At 39.5% G+C, this 22,193-nt stretch overlaps 1 protein-coding gene across 7 annotated transcripts in view; it reads right to left on the bottom strand.

Annotated features, from left to right (window-relative positions):
* UBE2H (ubiquitin-conjugating enzyme E2H) overlaps positions 1 to 22,193 on the bottom strand; it is a 119,423-nt gene that overhangs the window by 44,869 nt on the left and 52,361 nt on the right. For 5 of the 7 annotated variants that reach the window (XM_011995871.1, XM_011995873.1, XM_011995874.1 and 2 more), the window contains 2 exons: positions 5,733 to 5,809; positions 4,477 to 4,551 (listed from right to left, as the gene is read on the bottom strand). In XM_011995871.1, coding sequence (XP_011851261.1) covers positions 4,477 to 4,551; positions 5,733 to 5,809 — 152 coding nt within the window. Of the gene's footprint in view, positions 1 to 4,476; positions 4,552 to 5,716; positions 5,810 to 10,564; positions 10,586 to 22,193 lie in introns of those variants that run through there. The other 2 variants (XM_011995872.1, XM_011995875.1) reach the window with 2 other exon arrangements.

Below are 22,193 nucleotides of genomic sequence, written 5' to 3'. Positions count from 1 at the left end.
ACATTAGAGTTGTAATATATAAAAAAAGATTTTCCTGTGCAGCCCTTCGAAGAGGGTGTTAAAACATGAGTAATGGCCGTAAAACATTTTATTCACTAAGATGTACTATCACTTAGCTACTTTATCACAGACTGGGTCATTTAGGTTGCTTCTGACTTTTAGGTATTATAACACTAAAATTCACGTATTCTTTTGACAGTGCAGATTGCTAAATTTTTTTTAGATAATTTTAAATTTTTTAAATAAAAATATTTGAAGGATATAAAATATTTACCAAGCAATACATAGTGGTAGACTGGCTATATCATAATACCTTTGCCAATACTGTTTTATCTGCCAGTTTGACAAATCATATACTGTACTATCGTTTTAATCTGCATTCTTTTGGATTAGACATAAAACCATTTTGTATCCTCTGCTTATTTTATTAAAAATTATACTATATTACCCTCTTCTATGAGATCATTCATCTTTATTTCACCCACACTGTAACTGCAAGTCTGTTTAGTGAAAGCTTTCACTTAATAGCTCAGTGCAAGTATCAAAGGCTAAAAACTGTGAACCCGGAGAAGTGTGAGCTATGGCAGTCTCTGCAGCAACTTCTTTGCATAAAACAAAATCTTCATGAACTGGGGATTACTTGGGGTTCTGAATGAGTATCTCTAAAGTCCTCATGCACACCTCGACAACTCTGAAGCTTTTGTGAAGACAATCTTTCTTGTAGAAACTTATTTCTTCCTTACACTCTATCTTCTAAATTGAGGTGCTGACTCACACCTCTCCTAAAAAACAATGGAACCATGCCATTAAAGTACACGTAGTATTTTATTTATGTTCCTCTTCTCTCCTAACCAGTAAAGATCTTCTACAACCTTCTTCATGTCCAGCAGGATGCCAGGTACTCCGAGTTTTAATATACTGGTCATATCAAACATGCAGAATCCATTTAATTCTAGTATCTCATTTTCTAGAAGAGAAAACAATGGTTCAGCTGAGTATCTCTCTCATGGTCAAGGAGAACCAGGGCCAGAACTTCTGTCCTGATAACCAGTCCACTGACCAATCACACTCTCCTAACTCCTATACAGTAACACCCAGCAGCATTGCTAAGCACTCTAAGAACTAATGTTTCTGAATGAAAAACATAAAAGTCTGAATTTTCAAGTAAATCAGAAAAAGATTAAAATATGATTCATTTCAAAGCAGTCTCTCTGGAAAACTATGCAAATATTCAGCGATGTTATAGTTGATTAAAGGAGTTTTATAATTACTCTTTCAATGTGCCTAGAGGGCCAGTTTTATACCCCAATTGATATTACTCGTTTTTCCATTCACCTTATTCTTTGGGCTTAAATGACTGTTAGTCATTTCAAAAATTCATATCCAGCTTCAAAGCATCAATATTTGCCATCATTTATGATATTCAAACAGAAGTAAAATTCCAAAAAAAAAGAGCTCAAAGTGTTTGAAACAATAATGGCATTGTAAGAGTAAGTTCATAACCTCCTAAGGTGTCTATTTATATTCTTTTTCTTTCCAAAAAGTAGCTATGCCACTATTTAGAATACCCATTCATTTGCAGATGCAAATTGTTTTAAAGGGACATCTCATGCAATCATGGAACTACTGAGAGCTTTCTAAAACTATATTTGGAGAGTGTCCCAAAGATGAGCATATCACATTATACTGAATATATATTTAAATATTCAGAGAGAAATGTCTTTTTTTTTTTTTTTTTTGTATTTTTAGTAGAGACGGGGTTTCACTGCATTAGCCAGGATGGTCTCGATCTCCTGACCTCGTGATCCGCCTGTCTCGGCCTCCCAAAGTGCTGGGATTACAGGCTTGAGCCACCGCGCCCGGCCTCAGAGAGAAATGTCTTAAAGAGCATATGCCAGAATGTAAATAATGACACCCTTTAAAGGATAAGATTATGAGACATTTTGATTTTTCTTTACTTTGGCTTACAGATTTTCTTACATTATTCTAATGGATATGGGTCATTTATACAATTAAAATATACATCCATACACAAACACACAAAATAGAACAAAGTACACAGACACTGCAAAATTCCAAGATCCAAGCATTAAAGATGTTTGATCTAAATTTGTACAGTTGATTGTTTAAAAGCTCAAAATTTGGCTCAGGAAGAACAGTACACCTACCCAGATACAACAGGTGCAAGATTTAAAAAGAATGTTGAGATTGGGTTTATCTTACCTCCTCGCCCTTCTGTATAATTTTACACCTATCTATGCAACTCAAAAAGGAATCCTTGCCTTTTCTAAGTGAGCCACAACCTTTCCGAATGCTTAAAGCACATCTCAACAGTAATTACATTGTTGATGACCTGAAAATGGGTCACCCTCACAACTGACTGAAACTCTCTTATGCAACCTTCCTCTGGAGAAAACAAGAACAGCTTGTACAAATATTTCAGCTAAATCTACTTCCCTAAGAGAAGATGATACACATTTGTAGGCATTATCAAGTCTTGAAAGCACAGAGAAAGGCAAAAGAAAAAATTATGAAGAAGTTAAATTAGCTGAGTCATTTGTCCAAACCAAATTTCATATTGCATCATTAATTTAAGAAAGCATGCAGGCTTTTTGTGTCATTAGTTAATAAATAAGCAACATCTAAAGTTTAGACATTATTAACTAGAAAGTTATGATGAGATAATCATATTACCTAGAAAAATACATTAATATAAGGTCTGAGAAATAACTACATTTCTACAGGATGTGAAATTGCATTTCTATAAGTTCACTGTTAGTTTCAACAAGCTCTATTGTTTTCTTCCTGGCTAGGAATGTGGGGTTAACAAAACCAGACTTAGCATGCCAGTTTTTAGCCTTTAGGTAAGCAGGTATTTATGAAATGTATCTGAATGAACTTGCATGGTTTGGACTTCTATAAAGGCTTTAAATTCATATCACTAAACAGCATAAGAGTTTTAAATCGCTGAATAGACAGAAACACCCTGAAGTTAGAAGATGAATAAACTGGGGACAGGGAACCACCAACACAACAGAAAAGCCCTCTCAAAAGGAGAGGGTGTACAGGCATATACGTTTCTACACCTACACAGGTGCTAAGTCAGATGTGCTCGGGGGTTGTCTCAAAGCCTCAACACCTCACAGCTCCAGTCCCACTTTACCATTCACAATGCTGAAACTTAGAGGCCCCTGTAGCAAGAAATAAATTTCTCATTCAATTGGTTAGGAGTAGGAGTGTAGTGAGGGGTGGTCTAGACTCCAGGAGATCGGGCATTACTTCTTAAGACAGCCCACAGCAGCTGGGCGCAGTGGCTCACGCCTGTAATCCCAGCACTTTGGGAGGCTGAGGTGGGTGAATCACGAGGTCAGGAGATCAAGACCATGCTGGCTAACACGGTGAAACCCTGTCTCTACTAAAAATACAAACAATTAGCCGGGTGTGGTGGGGGGTACCTGTAGTCCCAGCTACTCGGGAGGCTGAAGCAGGAGAATGGTGTGAACCCGGGAGGCAGAGCTTGCAGTGAGCTGAGGTTGTGCCACTTACTCCAGCCCGGGCGACAGAGCAAGACTGTGTCTCAAAAAAAAAAAAAAGAAAAAAAAGAAAAAAAAGACAGCCGACAGCCCAAAGCAGTAGCAAAATGTTTGAACTCCGGCAATTCTGAACATGAGGCTTAGTCTGTCAGAGAATGCTCAATATATTACAATTTTATTGTTCTTACTTAAAATTGGTCAATATTTTATAATACTTTAAAGACATGTATAAAGTGAAGCAAAAAAAGAAAAGTTGGTTTAAATTAACGAAATTACTACCATTCTACAGTCTCCAAATATTTAAAGGTGTCAACCTTCAATCAGATAGATCTGTCACTGAGTGCCTTAATGGGGGTGACAGGTAAATAACATCATCCATTAAGGTAAAGGGAGATGAAGGTGAGGAGAAAGTACCTCTTTGTACAACTCCACTGAGGTTTCTACTCTTTCTTCTGCTGTTTAGGGGGCTGAAAAGACTGGAGGTGGGAAGACTGCAAAGGGTCATTTAATTGTAAGGTACCCAGAGTTGGAGTGAACAAAAAAGCAAAGTAGGATCTAGGGAGGATTTCTGAAAATGATAGGATTAAAACACGTACTATATCATTCATTCTTGCAATCTGGCATTCAAAATTAGACTTAAGATATGTTTATTATTTTCCTGCTAACAGCTTAAAGGACAGTGGGGCCTGAAAGCTGGTTTAATCTGACATTGAAAGACAAAAATCTAAAGTAATGGTCATTATAATTATGCAAAGGGTATATTTAAATGTCTTCTAACACACTATAGAAGTTCCCCCCAAAAGTCACTGATTAATTAACCAAAGCCAAAAAAGGAAAAATTCAATTAGGTAGCCATTTCTGGAATTATCTCCCCTGAAATGCAGGATTTTTTTCCCCTTAGATTTCAAAACTCTCTAAGGAGAAAAACCAAGTAGTCACATACCTATAGATGGAGATTTGAAAGGGTATTTATCAGGTAGGTCCACTCTAACTTTCCATACTCCGCCTTCATATGGTGCTGAAATAAAAGTAAAAATGTTCATCAGAACTGTGTCTCCAAATTAGAAAATAAATCTGAGTGTAAATTAAACATTATCCCCTAATCTGAAAACCTTCCAAATTAATTCCTTCAAGAGTCAGGAATCTATTACAATCAGTAGGTGCATCATGTTCAGATTAAGATACTTTTCTTGGGAAGATCCAGAGTTAAAAAATAAACAGAGTCATTCTCTCCTGCAATTTACTTGATTCTTCAAAAGTACTAAACACTATTCAATTATTTGGTAAGTAATAGCCATGTTACTTTCCCTCATATCTCAATAAACCCCATATTCATCCCCCCTCCAAGGACAAAAAGAAAACAACAAAAAACATTTCCTGGAAACCATCTATGTGGCCATCCATAACAAAACCCAGAATTTACAACTCATGTCTAGTACTGTCATATAAAGAGAAAACTACAGTCGGCCTTCTATATCTGCAGGTTCCACACTCCTGGATTCAACCAATCACAGATAAAAAATATTCAAGAAAAAAATCCAAACAATAATAAAAAACAATACAATTAAAAATAACACAAAAAAATACAAAAAAGGCCAAGTGTGGTGGCTCACCTGAGGTTAGGAGTTCGAGACCAGCCTGGCCAACATGGTGAAACCCTGTCTGTACTAAAATACAAAAATGAGCTGGGCACCTGTAGTACCAGCTACTCAGGAGGCTGAGGCAGGAGAATTGCTTGAACCCAGGAAGTGGAGGTTGCAGTGAGCCACGATCGTGCCACTGCACTCCAGTCTGGGTGACAAGAGTGTGACTCCTTCACTTAAAAAATAAATAAAATATAGTATAACAACTATTTACATAACATTTGTATTGTGTTAGGTATTACAAGTAATCTAGAGACGATTTAAAGAACATGGGAGGATATGTGCAGGTTACATGCAAATTCTATGTCATCTTATATAGGGACTTGAGCATCTGTGAATTTTGGCATGAGGTAGTCCTGGAACCAATCCCCTGCAGATATCAAGGGACGACTGTATATCAAGTAATTGTGATAAGAGAAATATTTCCTCACTGGTTCCAGAGTCCAACTAAACTTGCTTTTCAGAAACTATGCATGCTACCATCTGTCTCTGATATTCATTAAGAAATAGAGTAAAAGACTGTAATAGAAGAACACATACCAACACATGTACTTACTTCCTTGTGGTCCATAAAACTTCACTACAAATTCATTGAGTCCTCCCAGGATCGTAACCTCATGTTTACTCTCAATGCTAAGGTGGATGGTAAAGGAAATTACACAGGCTTTACAGTACCTGGCAGAATTACCAATAACACCCCCGGGATATGCCACTTAAAGTGTTACCAAAATTTTTTTTTTTTTTTTTTTGAGACGGAGTCTTGCTCTGTCGCCCAGGCTGGAGTGCAGTGGCCGGATCTCAGCTCACTGCAAGCTCCGCCTCCCGGGTTTACGCCATTCTCCTGCCTCAGCCTCCCGAATAGCTGGGACTACAGGCGCCCGCCATCTCGCCCGGCTAGTTTTTTATATTTTTTTAGTAGAGACGGGGTTTCACCGTGTTAGCCAGGATGGTCTCGATCTCCTGACCTCGTGATCCGCCCGTCTCGGCCTCCCAAAGTGCTGGGATTACAGGCTTGAGCCACCGCGCCCGGCCTAAAGTGTTACCAAAATTTGGCAGGACATTGATAAAATATACATAATAATTCTGGTAGTTTAGGAGGCTATATACTCTTGTGAGAAGAATACACATGAGCTTTGGATTCAGAGACTGCCGTTCAAATCCCAGGACTGCCATTTACTGAGTTTTTGAGCCTAGCCAAAATAATGCCAATTTATTCCCTGAGTCTTCGTTTTCTCTTTGCAAATTGGGAAAACAGCATTTCATAGGATTCCTGTGAGGATTAGACAGGTTAAACATGTAAAATGTGTAAGACTGCATTTTGCCTACATACATAAAAAACTGGCCAGACGCAGCAGCTCATGCCTATAATCCCAACACTTTAGGAGGCAGAGGTGGGTGGATCACCTGAGATCAGGAGTTCGAGACCAGCCTGGCTAATATGGCAAAACCCCATCTCTACTAAAAAATACAAAAATTACCCAGGGGTGGTGGTGCATGCCTGTAGTCCCAGCTACTCGGGATGCTGCGGCAGGAGGACTGCTTGAACTTGGGAGGCGGAGGTTGCAGTGAGCCAAGATCGCACCACTGCACTCCAGCCTGGGTGATAGGGTGAGACTCAGTCTCAAAAAAAAAATAAAAAATATACAAGAAAAACACGTGCTTAATTTTAGCTCTTCTCTCCCTTTCTACCCTCTCTTCCTCAATCTATCCCTAATGAGCCTGTCATATAAACCCAGTATTCCCTTTAGTCAAGTTCAAATGTTCACCAAAATACAAATTCCCCGACACTGGAAATGCTATGCTCCTAAAACGAGGGATTTACTAAAGAGAGGTCCTACAATTGTCTCCTTGGCTTATGGAATAATCAACACAGTTAATGATACAACCTTGCCACAAGCAGTACTGCCAAATGCAAAAGACCAACAAAACAAAAAAAAATTTTTTCAGATCTCATTCAGAGCATTTGTTTTCACCGCCCCCCAAACTCCACCTTCTTCAGACTCGCCTCAAGGTTTGGTATGCTCCAGGACTCTACTCACAGAGGGGTAACATAGCTGTGCTCCCTTCCTCTAAAACTTACCTACCCCTGAGATCCTTGCCCCTTTAAGGTGCTAAGATTCAATTCTAGAAACCAAATTAATCCATATTAGAAGTGAGGACTACTGGTTTAAAATCTGTTCTATATATCTGCTTTGTGGTAAAATCCAAAAATGATTCTCTCAGTAGGAATTTTAGGTGACAGAGGCTTTGGGAAGCTCTCAAATCCCACTGTAACATTAAAAAGGAAAACATGATAGACTGGTCTCATATTTCTCCATTAGCAGTGCAAATTATATACTGTTATACAAAATAGAAACATTTAAAAAGTTTTAATAATCTCATAGAGAATAAATATTTTTAAAGATCTGAAATTAAAAATTTGGCACTCCAAGACTGTGTCCAACGGGACACAGAACTGACTGCAAGACGCCAGGTGTAATTCTGGTAAAGTCCTCGCTCAAGAGCCCTGAATAGTATCCACAAGAGGTATTTAAATATAGTTCAGTCTAGGCTAATTTGATCTAATTCTTTTCTAAATGATAACTAACTACCTTTGAAACATGTACACTGAAAGGATTCAATACTGTCCACATAGGAAAATTGGCTTTATTTCTTGCTTGGTCAAATGACACATGCATGCGTACTCTGACCAGTCACCCTCTGACATTCTGCAAAATACTCCAAAGTTAAAGTTAATGTAATAAATAAAAGTATAACATGTTTAAAATTTTTAAAGTTTTTAAAAAAAGCACCCTTGTATCAGGTTAAAAAAAAAAAAAAAAAAAGCAAATCCAGTTAAAATAAAATTAAATCTCAATAATACAGCCCTTAAAGAAAACAGACATGGAAAACACTTCTATACTGTAAAAGACAAAGGACAAACTAGGAAGACAAAAACGTGGATTTTTAAAATAAGTTACTACAAAGCAGTAAGAAAAAAATACAAATACCCCAAGAAAGAAAAGGCCAGAACATCCAAGTCAAGAAAACTGAAATGGGTAAAACTGAAGTATAAAAAAGTCCAACTCATTAAAGAAGTTTAAAAAGATACTTTTTCATTATAAACAATGAAAACAACAGAAGAGCTGGATAAAATCCAGTGTTCAGTGGACTATGAATTAGTACTTCTGAGGACAAATCCAGCACTATATTCCAAAACTTAAAATGAATTTACTCTTCTATTCAAATTTCACTTATATGAAGTTATTTTTTAAAAATAGTCAGACACTGCTGGTGGGAGTGTGATATGGTTTCACCCACTTTGAAAAACTGTTGGCAGTACCTAAACCTGCACATATGCATACCCTATGCGTGTCAGTGCTACTCCCGGAGATACGCCCAATACATATGGATAGTTACATTCACCGAAACCCATGTTTAAGAATGTTCACAGGACTATTTGTAACATCCAAAAATGGGAGACAATCCAAATGTTCATCAATGGCAAAAAGAATAAGCTGTAGTATAGTCACCCAAAAGAAAATTACAAAGCATTAAAAAAGAAAAATAGACTGGGCACAGTGGCTCACACCTGTACTCCCAGCAGTCTGCGGGGCCAAGGCAGGCGGATCACTTGAGAGCAGGAGTCTGAGCCCAGCTTGGCCAACATTGGTGAAACTCTGTCTCTACTAAAAATATAAAAATTAGCTGGGCGTGGTGGCGGGTGCCCGTAGTCCCAGCTATTCAGGAGGCTGAAACAGGAGAATCACTTGAATCCGGAAGGCAGAAGTTGCAGTGAGCTGAGATTGCACCACTGTACTCCAGCCTGGGCAACAGAGTGAGACTCCATCTCAAACAAAATGTAACTTAAAAAAAAAAAAAGGAAAAAAGAATGAATTTGATACACATAAATGTATGGGTTTTACAGATTTCATCAATGAATTACAGAAATAATTTCTCTACAAAAATTAGCCAGGTGTGGTGGTGTGCACCTATAATCCCAGCAACTCAGGAGGCTGAAGCAGGAGAATCGCTTGAACCCAGGAGGCAGAGGTTGCAATGAGCCGAAATTGCACCACTGCAGTCCAGCCTGGGTGACAGAGTGTGACTCTGTCTCAAAAAAATACAGAAAGAAAAGAATAAAAATTTCTGTACTTTTTGTATATATGTTATTCTTTAATAAAAAGTTTACAGAAGGTCGGGCGTGGTGGCTCACGCTTGTAATCCCAGCACTTTGGGAGGCCGAGGCGGGTGGATCGCCTGAGGTCAGGAGTTCAAGACCAGCCTGGCCAATATGGTGAAACCCCATCTCTACTAAAAATACAAAAATTAGCCAGGTGTGGTAGCGGGTGCCTGAGACAGGATAATCACTTGAACCCAGGAGGTGGAGGCTGCAGTGAGCCGAGATCGCACCACTGTACTCCAGCCTGGGCAACAAAGAGTGAAACTCCATCTCAAAAAAAAAAAAAAAAAGTTTACATAAATACATGCTTCTGATAAATCTGCGTATATGTTTACTGGAATATTTGAAGTTTAAAAATGGAAACAGTCTAAACATTTATCAATAAGAAACTGGTTCAATGAATTACTGTTACTTTTTTTTTTTTTTTTTGAGATAAGAGTCTCACTCTCATTCAGGCTGGAGTGCAGTAACATGATCATGGCTCACTGCAGTCTCTATCTCCCAGTGATCCTCCCACCTCTACTTCCCCCTAGCTGGGACTACAGCGGGCACCATCACACCAAGCTAATTTTTTTAGTTTTTGTAGAGACAGGGTCTCTCTCTTTGCCCACGCTGGTCTTGAACTCCTGGGCTCAAGTGATCCTCCCACCTTGGCTTCCCAGAGTGTTGGGATTATAGGCGTGAGCCACCATGCCTAGCCAGGTGAAATGACTTATAAGCCATTTACACAATAGGTGGCTGGCTGCACTGGCTCATACCTATAATCCCAGCACTTTGGAAGGCCTAAGGCAGGAGGATTGTTTGAGCCTAGGAGTTTGAGGTTGCAATAAATTATGATTGTACCACTCCACTCCAGCCTGAGAGACAGAGTGAGAACTTCTCTTTAAAAAAAAAAAAAAAAAGCCAAAAACCACAAACCATATGCAGTAGTAATGTCTACTAGGGCCCTTTCCAACCAGAGCTCCACTAATGTATGTGTCTGTTCAACTTGGGTATCCAGAAGAAGTCAACTGAATTTAGTTGTACAAAGATATTCCAGACCTTAAACCTGACAAGGATAATGAAAGAACGGAGTAGTGCAGAAGATTAAACGACTTTAACAAAAGAAGTCTTAAACTAATTTTATAACATAAAAATCCACAGATGCAGCATTCTCCATCGATAAGAACTAATTTGCTATGAATGACACTGATCTACAGCAATTACTTTTAATCATTTAAAATTACGAGTTGTCCTCGTGCATGTCACTTCTGGGAAAACTGAAGACACCTTTTCTATCCTTTACCTGGATATGATAAAACGAGGTTCCTTCCATTTTGCGGTTTGTTTGGAATTTAGTGCAAACTTATATCTATTTTATAAAGAAGATTCTCCAAGCCTTCTCTTTCCCATGATCCCCAGTACAGCCCACATGCCAGATACAATGGGATTGTTTTTATGTATCACATCATAAAGAGTTCTCATAGTCTACCTCATATGAAAACCCAAAAGCAAACTGAACTAAACCTTTAAAACTTTTACCAAACTGGTAAAATGAGAAGCTATGCTAACTTTATGCTGCCTTGGAATGGTACAGACATTAAATGAGATAGAAAAAAGAATTTAGGTTTAGTCTAAAGAAAAACACTGCATTAAAAATAAGCCATTCCATCACCACTGAATGAATGACTTGCCACAAAAAATATAATAATTACTTCTCTGCTGTTACCATGTGTATTTATGGGAGAGACCACGAGTTTCTTTCTCCTCTCTGCTGCAAAGTCAAGGGCAAGGAAGGCAGTAAGAAGGCAGGATAAAATGACAAAAATAATGATCTATTTCTGGATGTGCTGGTCAGGCTGGGAGACTGGTGGGACTCACTAGAAGATTTCTCATTACTTTCTCTGTTTCACAGCTTAAAAATATAAAATATCCTTCATACACTGTTCTGGTAAAAACTCATTAAATAAACCCATAAATCACATTTTATACTCACCTTTTTTGATCTTATTCACAAATACTGCTTTATACCCACTTAGCATTTAACTACTAAGGGGTATCACCATTTTGTGTAGAATAATGATTAACATTCCCAAGAACCCAAGTCCATTTCACTTTTTGAAGTGCCACCACTCACATTATTTTCCCTGAATGCCATTATGATTACACAATCTAATATTTAAAGGCAAATGCCAAACTGTCAAGAGATAAATGACATTCTTGGCAAAATATGTCTATCAGAGTTTTACAAGTGATTTTTATACAGTTCTGAAATTTTCCAGAAAGGAAGCCAAAGGCGAAGTCTGGGCCTTAGGATTGACAATAGCAGGTCAAGGACCAAGGATTCAGGGACCATTCAGAGACCTAAACTTACTGATAACGTGTTCATAAAATAAAAGGGTGCCCTCCCTGAGCTGTGTGGAAGGGAACGAGGCCCTGGCATAAAGAATGTGCTTCTGTGCAGAGGGCAGAAGTAAGTCATGTGGATTTCTGTGTTCAGACCCACCTGTTTTCCATTCTCCTAGAGAAGAATCACACTAGGAAAGCTGAAGAAACTTGGCAACTTTCACTACCTGGTTTGGTTTTTTTTCTTTTTTCTTTTTTGGTAAAAAAAAAAAAAAGATATGTCTGTTAATCCATTAATATGTAAGTATCACAAAAATAGTGCTTTGGGGGGATATGTTTATAAGGAATCTTTCTCTTTTAGAGACATAAATGGAAATATTTACTAATAAAAATGTATCTAGGATTTGCTAGTGTGAGTAGGAGAGGTATAGAAAAACAGTAGTGGGCCGGCAATGTTAACGATTGAATCCCACGTTAATGATCGAGTCCCAGTGGCACATGGTAATCTGTTACACTGTTCTCGCTATTTTTAAGTTTTCCATAATACAGTAAAAGTTCTTTAAAAACCTAATAACATAGTTATTATCAAAAGTTTAGCCTTGTGGAGACATAAAGCTTAGCTACTAGAGCTAAGAACAAGAACTAGAATTAGAATTTACCTACTAGAGCTCTCTCGAATTTTTTTTTTTTTTTTTTTTTTTGAGACGGAGTCTTGATCTGTCACCCAGGCTGGAGTGTAGTGGCACGATCTCAGCTCACCATAATCTCTGCCTTGTAGGTTCAAGCGATTCTCCTGCTTCAGTCTCCCGAGTAGCTGGGATTACAGATGTGCACCACCACGCCCGGCTAATTTTTGTATTTTTAGTAGAGACCAACATGGTGAAACCCTGTCAGGCTGGTCTTGAACTCCTGACCTCGTGATCCACCTGCCTCGGCCTCCCAAAGCGTTGGGATTACAGGCGTGAGCCACCACGCCCAGCCAAAGGTGATACTATTAATGAGGCCCGTGCCCAGCCTCTCTTGAACATTTATGAAACAATCTAAGTTTTCCTGAAATATAACAGTTTGAAGAAGACAAAAAATAGCAAGTGATCCAGTATTTAAGAAAGCAAAGACTGGCTGGGCATGGTGGCTCACACCTGTAATCCCAGCACTCTGGGAGGCCGAAGCAGGTGGATCACCTGAGGTCGGGAGTTTGAGACCAGCCTGACTAGCACGAAGAAACCCCGTCTCTACTAAAAATACAAAATTAGCCAGGCATTGTGACACATGCCTGTAATCCCAGCTACTCGGGAGGCGGGGGTTACGGTGAGTCGAGACCACGCCATTGCATTCCAGCCTGGGCAACAAGAGTGAAACTCCGTCTCAAAAAACAAACAAAATCAAAAACCAAAAAAACAAAGACTTTACATTGAAAGAGAAGCATACTCTGCCAAGACAGTAAATCAACAGCTAACATTCTGAAGGAAATAAGTTCAAGTGGCTTCGTAAGGATGTCTACGAAAAATTCAATCACATGGAAGAAAGACAAGCATGTGTCTGTATATCCATGACAAACAGCCTCTGGGCAACATCCTAACCAAAGATATGCTCTTAAACTACAAGGAAAAATGGTCATGTCCAATAGAAAGGCTCCTGATTGAAATAAGAAGTTGAAAAAATTTTAAGGGTTTTTAATGTTCTTCAAATGAAGAGGGGGAAGCCTTTTATTTAAAAGAGAAATTGAATGGCAGAAATAAAAGCTATTCAGAAAATGAGCATATCTTGGGAAAGGTTTGCTAAGTAAAGAGAAAAAAAAAGTAGCATAGAGAAAAGACAATGGGAAGTGGCTTCTATCCATGATGAAATCCATATGTATAAAGAATTAGGGACCATTGCAGTGGCTCACGCCTGCCATCCTCGCACTTTAGGAGGGATTGTTTGTGGGAGGATTGTTTGAGCCCAGGTGTTAGAGACCAGCCTGGGCAACATAGCAAGATCCTGTCTTTTTTTTTTTTTAAGACGGAGTCTGGCTCTGTCACCCAGGCTCGAGTGCAGTGGCCAGATCTTGGCTCACTGCAACCTCTGCCTCCCAGGTTCAAGCCATTCTCCTGCCTCAGCCTCCCAAGTAGCTGGGATTCCAGGATTGCACCACCATGCTTGGCTAATTTTTGTATTTTTAGTAGAGATGGAGTTTCACCACATTGGCCAGGCTGGTCTTGAACTCCTGACCTCAAGTGATCCGCTCACGTCAGCCTCCCAAAGTGCTAGGATTATAGGCTTGAGCCACCATGCCCAGCCACAAAAACTACTCTTACACAGAGACTGCCTTCCGGAAGTTTGAAGTCTAGCAAGCGAACATGAGATCTGTTCATTAACAAGTACAGAAAGAGTTTGCATAAAGTACTACTATAGCTTAGAGTAGGAGAGATTTCTTCTAGCCCGGAGGGAGGGATAGGGATGGTCTGCTTTGGAAGGCAAGGATATACAAAATGTCCTAAACAGAGTGTGATTTGGACACGTCGAGGTGGGAGAAGGAATTTAATGCAAAGATTTAGTATAGCACTGATTCAGGAAAATGAGAACTATACATTTTTATTTTGATGACTGGACCCCAGGGAATACTAGAAAGTAGGCCAAGACCAGATTACGGAGGGCTCTGAAGTGTGGATTTTATCTGGCAAACAGGATAATAGTATTCCATGCACAGTGCATCTACCTATGCTTTACAAAGATAACCCAACTGTGGTGTGTAGGAGTGGCTGAAGGTGGGAATAAACAAAGTTAAAGCAAAAGAGTAGAAAAGAAATATTCAAAGCCTCAACTAAGGTAACAGCCACAGGAATTATGGGACATTAAACAGAGCCCTCTCACAGGCCTTCACAGCTGAATAGACCTGGCAGAGCCAGCAGAAAGCTCTAATGTTGCTACAGTGTCTAATTTTCATGAGAAATCAAAAACTTGGATCTCCAAATCAATCTTCTAATTTCTAAATCAAGCTCTAAATGTCTAAGTGTAAACAAAGCATATGTGCTCCAATGTCTCCCTCTCAGTGAGGCCTTCTGGGATATCCTATTTACAACCACATACTCCTAACATTCCCACCATGCAATATACTATATATTTTACTTATATCTCCTACTGCAGTGCAAGCTCCATAAGAGCAGGAATTGCTTATTTTGTTCACAGAAGAGTACCCAGCAAACAGTAGACTATAAATGAACATGAGACCAGGTGTAGTGGCTCACACCTATAATCCCAGCACTTTGGGAAGCAAGGGAAGAAAGATCGCTTGAGGCCAGGAGTCTGAGACCAGCCTGGGCAACACAACAAAACCCAGTCTCTACAAAAATAAAATTTTTAAACATTAGCCAGGCACGGTGGTACGTGCTTATAGCCCTAGCTAGTCGGGAGGCTGACAGGGGAGGACCACATGAGCCCAGGAGTCAAGTTAGAGACCAGCATGGGCAACATAGTGAGACCCCCATCTCTACAAAAAATACCAAAAAATTAGCTGGGCAGGGTGGTACAAGCCTGTAGTCCCAGCTACTCTGGAGGCTGAGGCAGGAGGACTGCTGGAGCCCAAGAGTTTGAGGCTGTAGCGGGCTATGATGACATTACTGAACTCCAGCCTGGGTGACAAAGATAGACTCTGTCGCTTAAAAATAAATAAATTTAAATAAAGTTAAAAATAAGATGAACACATGAATGAAGTTGTCAGTCTGAGACCTTAATACAATTTTAGCCTCTCAGACAGATGAAGTGATTTTTTATATACATACATATATATATATTTTTTAAAGACGGAGTTTCGCTCTTGTCGCCCAGGCTAGAGTGCAATGGTGTGGTCTCGGCTCGCTGCAACCTCCGTCTCCCAGGTTCAAGCGATTCTCCTGCCTCAGCCTCCCAAGTAGCGGGGATTACTGGTGCCTGCCACCACGCACGGCTAATTTTTGTATTTTTAGATTTTTGTATTTCATCATGTTGGCCAGGCTGGTCTTGAACTCCTGACCTCAGGTGATCCGCCCACCTCGGCCTCCCAAAATATTGCAATTACACAACCTCCGCCTCCCGGGTTCAAGTGATTCTCTTACCTCAGCCTCCCAAGTAGCTGGGATTACAGGCACGCACCACCATGCCCAGCTAATTTTTTGTATTTTTAGTAGAGATGGGGTTTCACCATGTTGGATAGGCTGGTCTCGAACTCCTGAGCTCAGGTGATCCACCGGCCTCAGCCTCCCGAAGTGCTGGGATTACAGGCCTGAGCCACCGCGCCTGGCCCATCCCCATCATTTTTTTAACTTCCTTTCTCAAAGCACATCCTACTTCTATGGAAAGATTGACACTCACTGTCAAATAACTATCAGCTAGTCAAGCATTCAGTTTAAAATCTGCAAACTTGGATTGAACTGCAGAGAATAAAGTCCTACGAGGTTCTCAAGACATGAGACACTTCAGAGACATTAACAGGTCCACAATGAAATTCCAAATCTAGAAAAATTGTTTTGAAGACTTTTTGGAAAACTTTTAGAAGGTAGGACCTTAAAAGACATCTGGTACTTAATCAAAATCCACTTTTTCTGCTCTCAGGAAATTATAAAATAATTAGACAACAAAAATCTTTCCTGGTTAACTGTAGGCCTGGAGGCAAACAATGAGCTGTGCGTCTGACATGCTGTGCAGAAGTCCCAAGTGGCATTTAGTTATGGCTATCACACAGTCTCTAGCACCTGTCACATGGGGGCTATGACATGAAGGGAAGCACAGGTGGAAGACCTAGACCTGCAAATTCCAAGGGTGGAGGGGAAACAAAACCATTGTGCACATGAGAAAAACATACAGGAAGAACCTTGTCATTCCAAAGGCAGAACCTACCTAATCACAGGAGGCTGGCAAGATAAGGAAAACAAATCACAACCTTAAAAATGACAAGAGCAACTCACCTTGAAAACTTCCAAGTCATAGGCAACATATAATTTCCCCATAAATGATACAAAGACATACAAATAATCAGGCGGCCCTCTGCAAAATCCTAATGAAAACATCTATTTATTTCTTCCCCCCAACTCCCCCTCCCCAAAATATCTATTTAAAAACATCCTACTAGGCCAGGCACAGTGGCTCATGCCTGTAATCCCAGCACTTTGGGAGGCTGAGGCAGGTGGATCACGAGGTCAGGAGATCGAGACCATCCTGGCTAACATGGTGAAACCCCATCTCTACTAAAAATACAAAAAAATTAGCCGGGCGCCTGTAGTCCCAGCTACTTGGGAGGCTGAGGCAGGAGAATGGCGAGAACCCGGGAGGTGGAGCTTGCAGTGAGGCGAGATCGCGCCACTGCACTCCAGGCTGGGTGACAAAGCGAGACTCTGTCTCACAAACAACAACAAAAAAATCCTACTTCCCCTTTTGGGCTGTACGTGTCTTTGCTACACCACCCAGAGTGCTCAACACAAAGCAACTTCTCAATAAAAAGCTAAATTTAATATGACTTTATGGAGTATCTATGTAGTGCCTTTGGTATTCAAGTTTCCAGTGTTCCTTGAAAAATTTTGGCCGGGTGTTGTGGCTCACGCCTGTAATTCCAGCACTCTGGGAGTCGAGGCAGGTGGATCACCTGAGGTTAGGAGTTCAAGACCAGCCTCCAACGTGGCAAAACCCTGTCTCTACTAAAAAATACAAAAAATTAGCTGGACGTGGTGGCGGGGCACCTGTAATCCCGGCTACTCCGGAAGCTGAGGCAGGAGAATCGCTCGAATCTAAGAGGCAGACGTTGCAGTGAGCTGAGATCACACTACTGCACTCCAGGCTGGGTGACAGAGTGAGACTCTGTCTCAAAAAAAAAAAAAAAAAAAAAAAAAAACTTTAAGAACACTGCTTCCATTTTTCATTTTATTTTCATTGTATTTATTTATTTACTGATTGACTGAAACAGTGTCTCACTCTGTTGCCCAGGCTAGAGTCCAGTGGCGAGATCTTGACTCAGCTCACTGCAGCCTCAACCCTCCCAGGTTCAAATGATCCTCCCACCTCAGCCACCCCAGTAGCTGGGATTACAGGCACACATCAGCGCATCTGGCTCATTTTTAATTTTTTGTATAGATGAGGTCTCCTTATGTTGCCCAGACTAGTCTCAAACTACTGGTCTCAAGTGATCCTTCTACCTCAGGCTCCCAAAGTGCTGGGATTACAGGTGTGAGTCACCTTGGCTGGCCCTTTTTTTTTTCCATTTTAAATATAGTTTTTACTCTAACTTGACATATACACTGCAATGCTACTCAATGAAGATAGTATTTAGCTAAGTCAGTGTATAAAAATCTCTACTCACAGACATTTTATTCAGGCATAAATGAATCATTCACAGTAAGCAGTTAAATTTTACGAGGAAATATTTTCTTTGGCATTCTTCATAGTGACAAATAGTTACCCTGTAGAGTGGTGGGGGATAATTAATAAATACCGAGCTGTGGTACCCATTCAGCAGATAAAGATGATCAAAGTGTGAGTAATGGATCATAAAAAATAAGCAGGAAGAGATGCTAGATATGCCATCACCCTCTTCCTCTTACATTACATTCAGCACACCCCAAAGTTATGGAGCACTTACTCGAAGACTCAGTCTACAAACCAGGCCATGCCTCATCTTCCTTTCCTTCCCTACACTGGCTAATTACCAGTTAATGTCTCTAGACATTGATTCCCCATCTTAATGACTTCTACAATATAATCTCAAGAAAATTCTTAAAATTCAAATATAAACACCTATGAATCCATAGGAAGAAGGAAAAGGTAACACATATGCACATATAAACAATGAGTTTGCTCTTATAAACAGGTTAGAACCCCCTAGTCTAAAGCTCTAATCATAGCCCGCTCAATCTCTAGTTATCTTGCATAACATGAGTGGCTGACCCCTGCTGCTCCCTTTACTACTTCAAGTTCATTAGGTGTAACAGGTGTCAAATATTAAGTGGCACTAATACCAATTTAACCTTGATTTCATAAAACTTAAAAAGGGGAAGAGAACATTAGAGTTTGGACTTTTCTTTTTTTTTTTTTGAGACAGAGTCTTGCTCTATCGCCCAGGCTGGAATGCAGTGGCTCGAGCTCGGCTCACTGCAAGCTCCGCCTCCTGGGTTCAGGCCATTCTCCTGCCTCAGCCTCCCAAGTAGCTGTGACTACAGGCGCCCGCCACCACGCCCGGCTAATTTTTTGTATTTTTAGTAGAGACGGGGTTTCACCATGTTAAGCAGGATGGTCTCGATCTCCTGACCTCGCGATCCGCCCGCCTCGGCCTCCCAAAGTGTTGGGATTACAGGCATGAGCCACCACGCCCGGCCTAGAGTTTGGACTTTTTAAAGCAATATATGCAAAAAGAAAGTAACCGGTTCAAAATTACTGTCAAGGTTTTATTCTGAAAAAAGCAAAACTACATATGGATACACTAGACAGAATGCTAAATGCAATCTACACGCAGAGAACTCTGCGTTCCAAAACAAATGAATATGCCTTTATTCAACTGGGCCCAACTTCCATTGTCCCTTTGAAAGATTTATGAGAGGCAGTACCCATTATCTGTTGGAAGTTTGATAAAAACTTGTATAAACAGTGTTTTAAAAAATCAAAAAGTAATCTAAAGAGATATGGAAAAATAGCAGTGTCTTCTTGATTGAAATTCTGCTTAAAAACTATACAGAAGTGTAGTTAATAGAAAAATGCCTTATTTGATAATATGTTCAAATAGCTATTATAAGCTGTCTGTATTTATTATCTTTATTAACATTTAGGATGGAAGAAATGGGATTAAAAACTTTCAACAGAAACCGGAATGCTGCTTTTTTAAAAAGTCCATAGTAAAAAGCAAAAGAAATGAATTATTTTACGGAAAAAAACTGCTTTAAAGAAACACCCTACCATAAGAAAATCACATCAATATGAGTAAATAAGCAAGAAAATCCTGGAAAGTCAAGGGAGGTGAAAGTAGACTGTATCTAGGTGTGCAATGTGATACAAGAGTGGTAGAGTTATTTTCAGCATCATACTACTAACAGGTGATAGATCTCAGAGAAAAAGCCACCCTGCCATGTTAGCAAAACTGCTAGCTCAAGACCAACAGAAATTATTAACACACAGTTAAGAAATGATCTGTCAGGTACAATTAGGACATATGGAAGTGATAAATAAACAGTATGGAAACCAACCTAATCACTTAAGTAGAAGTCTGAGATTTAAATATGCATCAACAATAAGAATAAAGGCTGTATTGTTATGAAGTATGAGAAGGAAATTAAAAATCAAGTTTCTCACAAGAAGTAGTACTTCCTAAATAATTGAATAATATGAAAAAAATCAAGCTATTTAGCAAAACAACAGAAAACAAACCTAGACACATACACAACAGTGGATGTATGTATAGTAAGAAAACTTGACATTGAAAAGGTGACAAAACTATTGAGTTTCCTTCTCTCGTGTTTGCACCACGGAGACAAGTAGAACTGATAGGCTCAGGTGCCACCATGTGAGATGTGCTGGTGCTGCAATCAGAGGGCACAGTGCAGAGGAGAGTACCTCCTGAAAGACACAAGAGCACCTTCAATACAACCAAATAACCTCATCAGATCAAGTGTTGAGTTGCAGGCCCTTTTTTCTTCTTGTCTTTTAAAAACATGACTGGGGCTTAAAATAGCCTTTCCATCCCGCAACTTCTAGTCCCACTGCCTAGATACTACCACTGCCTATGCACTTTCCATAGAAATGTTTATATACACACACATCCACGTCATCACATACACAAAGACATGTAGGTACAAACTGTTCTGCAAATACCTCTGCCCATGCATCTATGGAGGATATGTTTGAGGACATATAGATTTAAACTCCTTTTTTTAGTGCTTGCATAATGTCCATATACCATATTTACCTATCCATAATTTCATATCCATTAGTGAATAGGAAGGCTGTTGTCGGTTTTTTTGTTGTTGTTGTTTTTTGCTATTAGTTACAATAAACATCCCAGTACATGTCTGTTGGTATATTTTTTCAAGTATCTGTTTGCAATTTCTACAAGTGAAACTTCTATTCAAAGGGCTGTATCCCTAATTTTGATATATAATGCCTAAATATCCTTCAAAAAGGTTGCACCCAGTTACTTTCTAACTACCATCACATGAGCAGACCTGTTGCCCTCATGCTCTCACCAATACTGGTATTAAAGCTTTTAGAGTAAAATGAAGTTCACCTTTAAACACCACCTCAATTGCCAAATGCAGCTCAAACTGCCCAGTGCTTTTTTTCTCTCATGCTGTTCACCAATCCAACAGAGCCCCTGGTTAGGTGACCCACAGGGAAAAGCATGCTTTTCACAAGGATTCGCTCTACTGACCTTCCTTCTTGCCTCTCTAACACAACACGTGCATGTGCTCAGGATTCATAAACAAAAACTTACTAAGATACGAAGCACCTTTCATCAACTATCTCAAAGAGAAGGCTAATCAATTAAATCTCAGTTAACCTGTGAAACAGGTTAACTCCAGAACCTGATCAGAAAAATACTAAAAATAAGGACAGAGTTTACTCTGATATAGCATCACTTAATCAAATAACAAGGAGTAGTATTTTACCTACACCTCAAACACTTAAAAAGTATTTGTACTTCTAAATCTATGCCCCAATAGGGTTGGATGCCATGGCTCACGCCTGTAATTCCAGCACTTTGGGAGGCCAAGGTAGGTAGATCACTTGAGGTGAGGGGTACGAGACCAGCCTAGCCAACATGGCAAAACCCCATCTCTACTAAAAATATAGAAACTAGCCAGGTGTGGTGGCACACAACTGTAATCCCAGGTACTTGGGAGGCTGAGGCAGGAGAATCGCTTGAAAATGGGAAGTGGATACTGCAGTGACCCAAGATCACATCACTGCACTCCAGGCTGGGCAACAAAGTGATTTTAAATTTAAATCACTTTTAATTTAAATTTAAATTTTAAAAATTAAAATAATAAAATAAATCTATGCCCAAAATAGGATATGAAGTTATATTTTTAATTTCTTAGGTGGACCTGATATGTCAAATAGCTCCTTATTCCAAACTACTGTGCTATTACAGCACACAAAATTATGTGTTCTCACAAAATAATGACGTGGATTTAATTACCTCAACATCCAACATTAATGTAACACACATGTTACTCTCCAATTTGCTAAAAGCCATAGTTTACCCTTGACTACTTAAATGTGAGATCCCATAGAAGATAATTCAAACACATGGAAGATAATTCTCTATATCTATATAACATTCGTATATACTATTTGATTTTATAGTTTCAAATATTATCAAATTATAGTTTCAAACTTTCTCACATTGGAGTATCAGGATTTTCAACTCAACCCCATGTTTCTTCTCCCTCTCCATGGAATACAATCACATCACCATTGTTGGTCAAATCACTATTTAGAGATTATATAATGACCACGTAAATATTCACTTCTGAGCCACACAGTATTATATGATTAAGTTTTCTTTTTCTTTTCTTTTCCTTTTTTTTTTTTTTT

Source organism: Mandrillus leucophaeus, unplaced genomic scaffold (assembly GCF_000951045.1).
Source record: "Mandrillus leucophaeus isolate KB7577 unplaced genomic scaffold, Mleu.le_1.0 Scaffold5, whole genome shotgun sequence".
In the NCBI taxonomy this organism is placed as follows: domain Eukaryota; kingdom Metazoa; phylum Chordata; class Mammalia; order Primates; family Cercopithecidae; genus Mandrillus; species Mandrillus leucophaeus.
The sequence above is the reverse complement of the archived record's forward strand: the minus strand, read 5'-3'. Positions and strand labels throughout refer to the sequence as shown.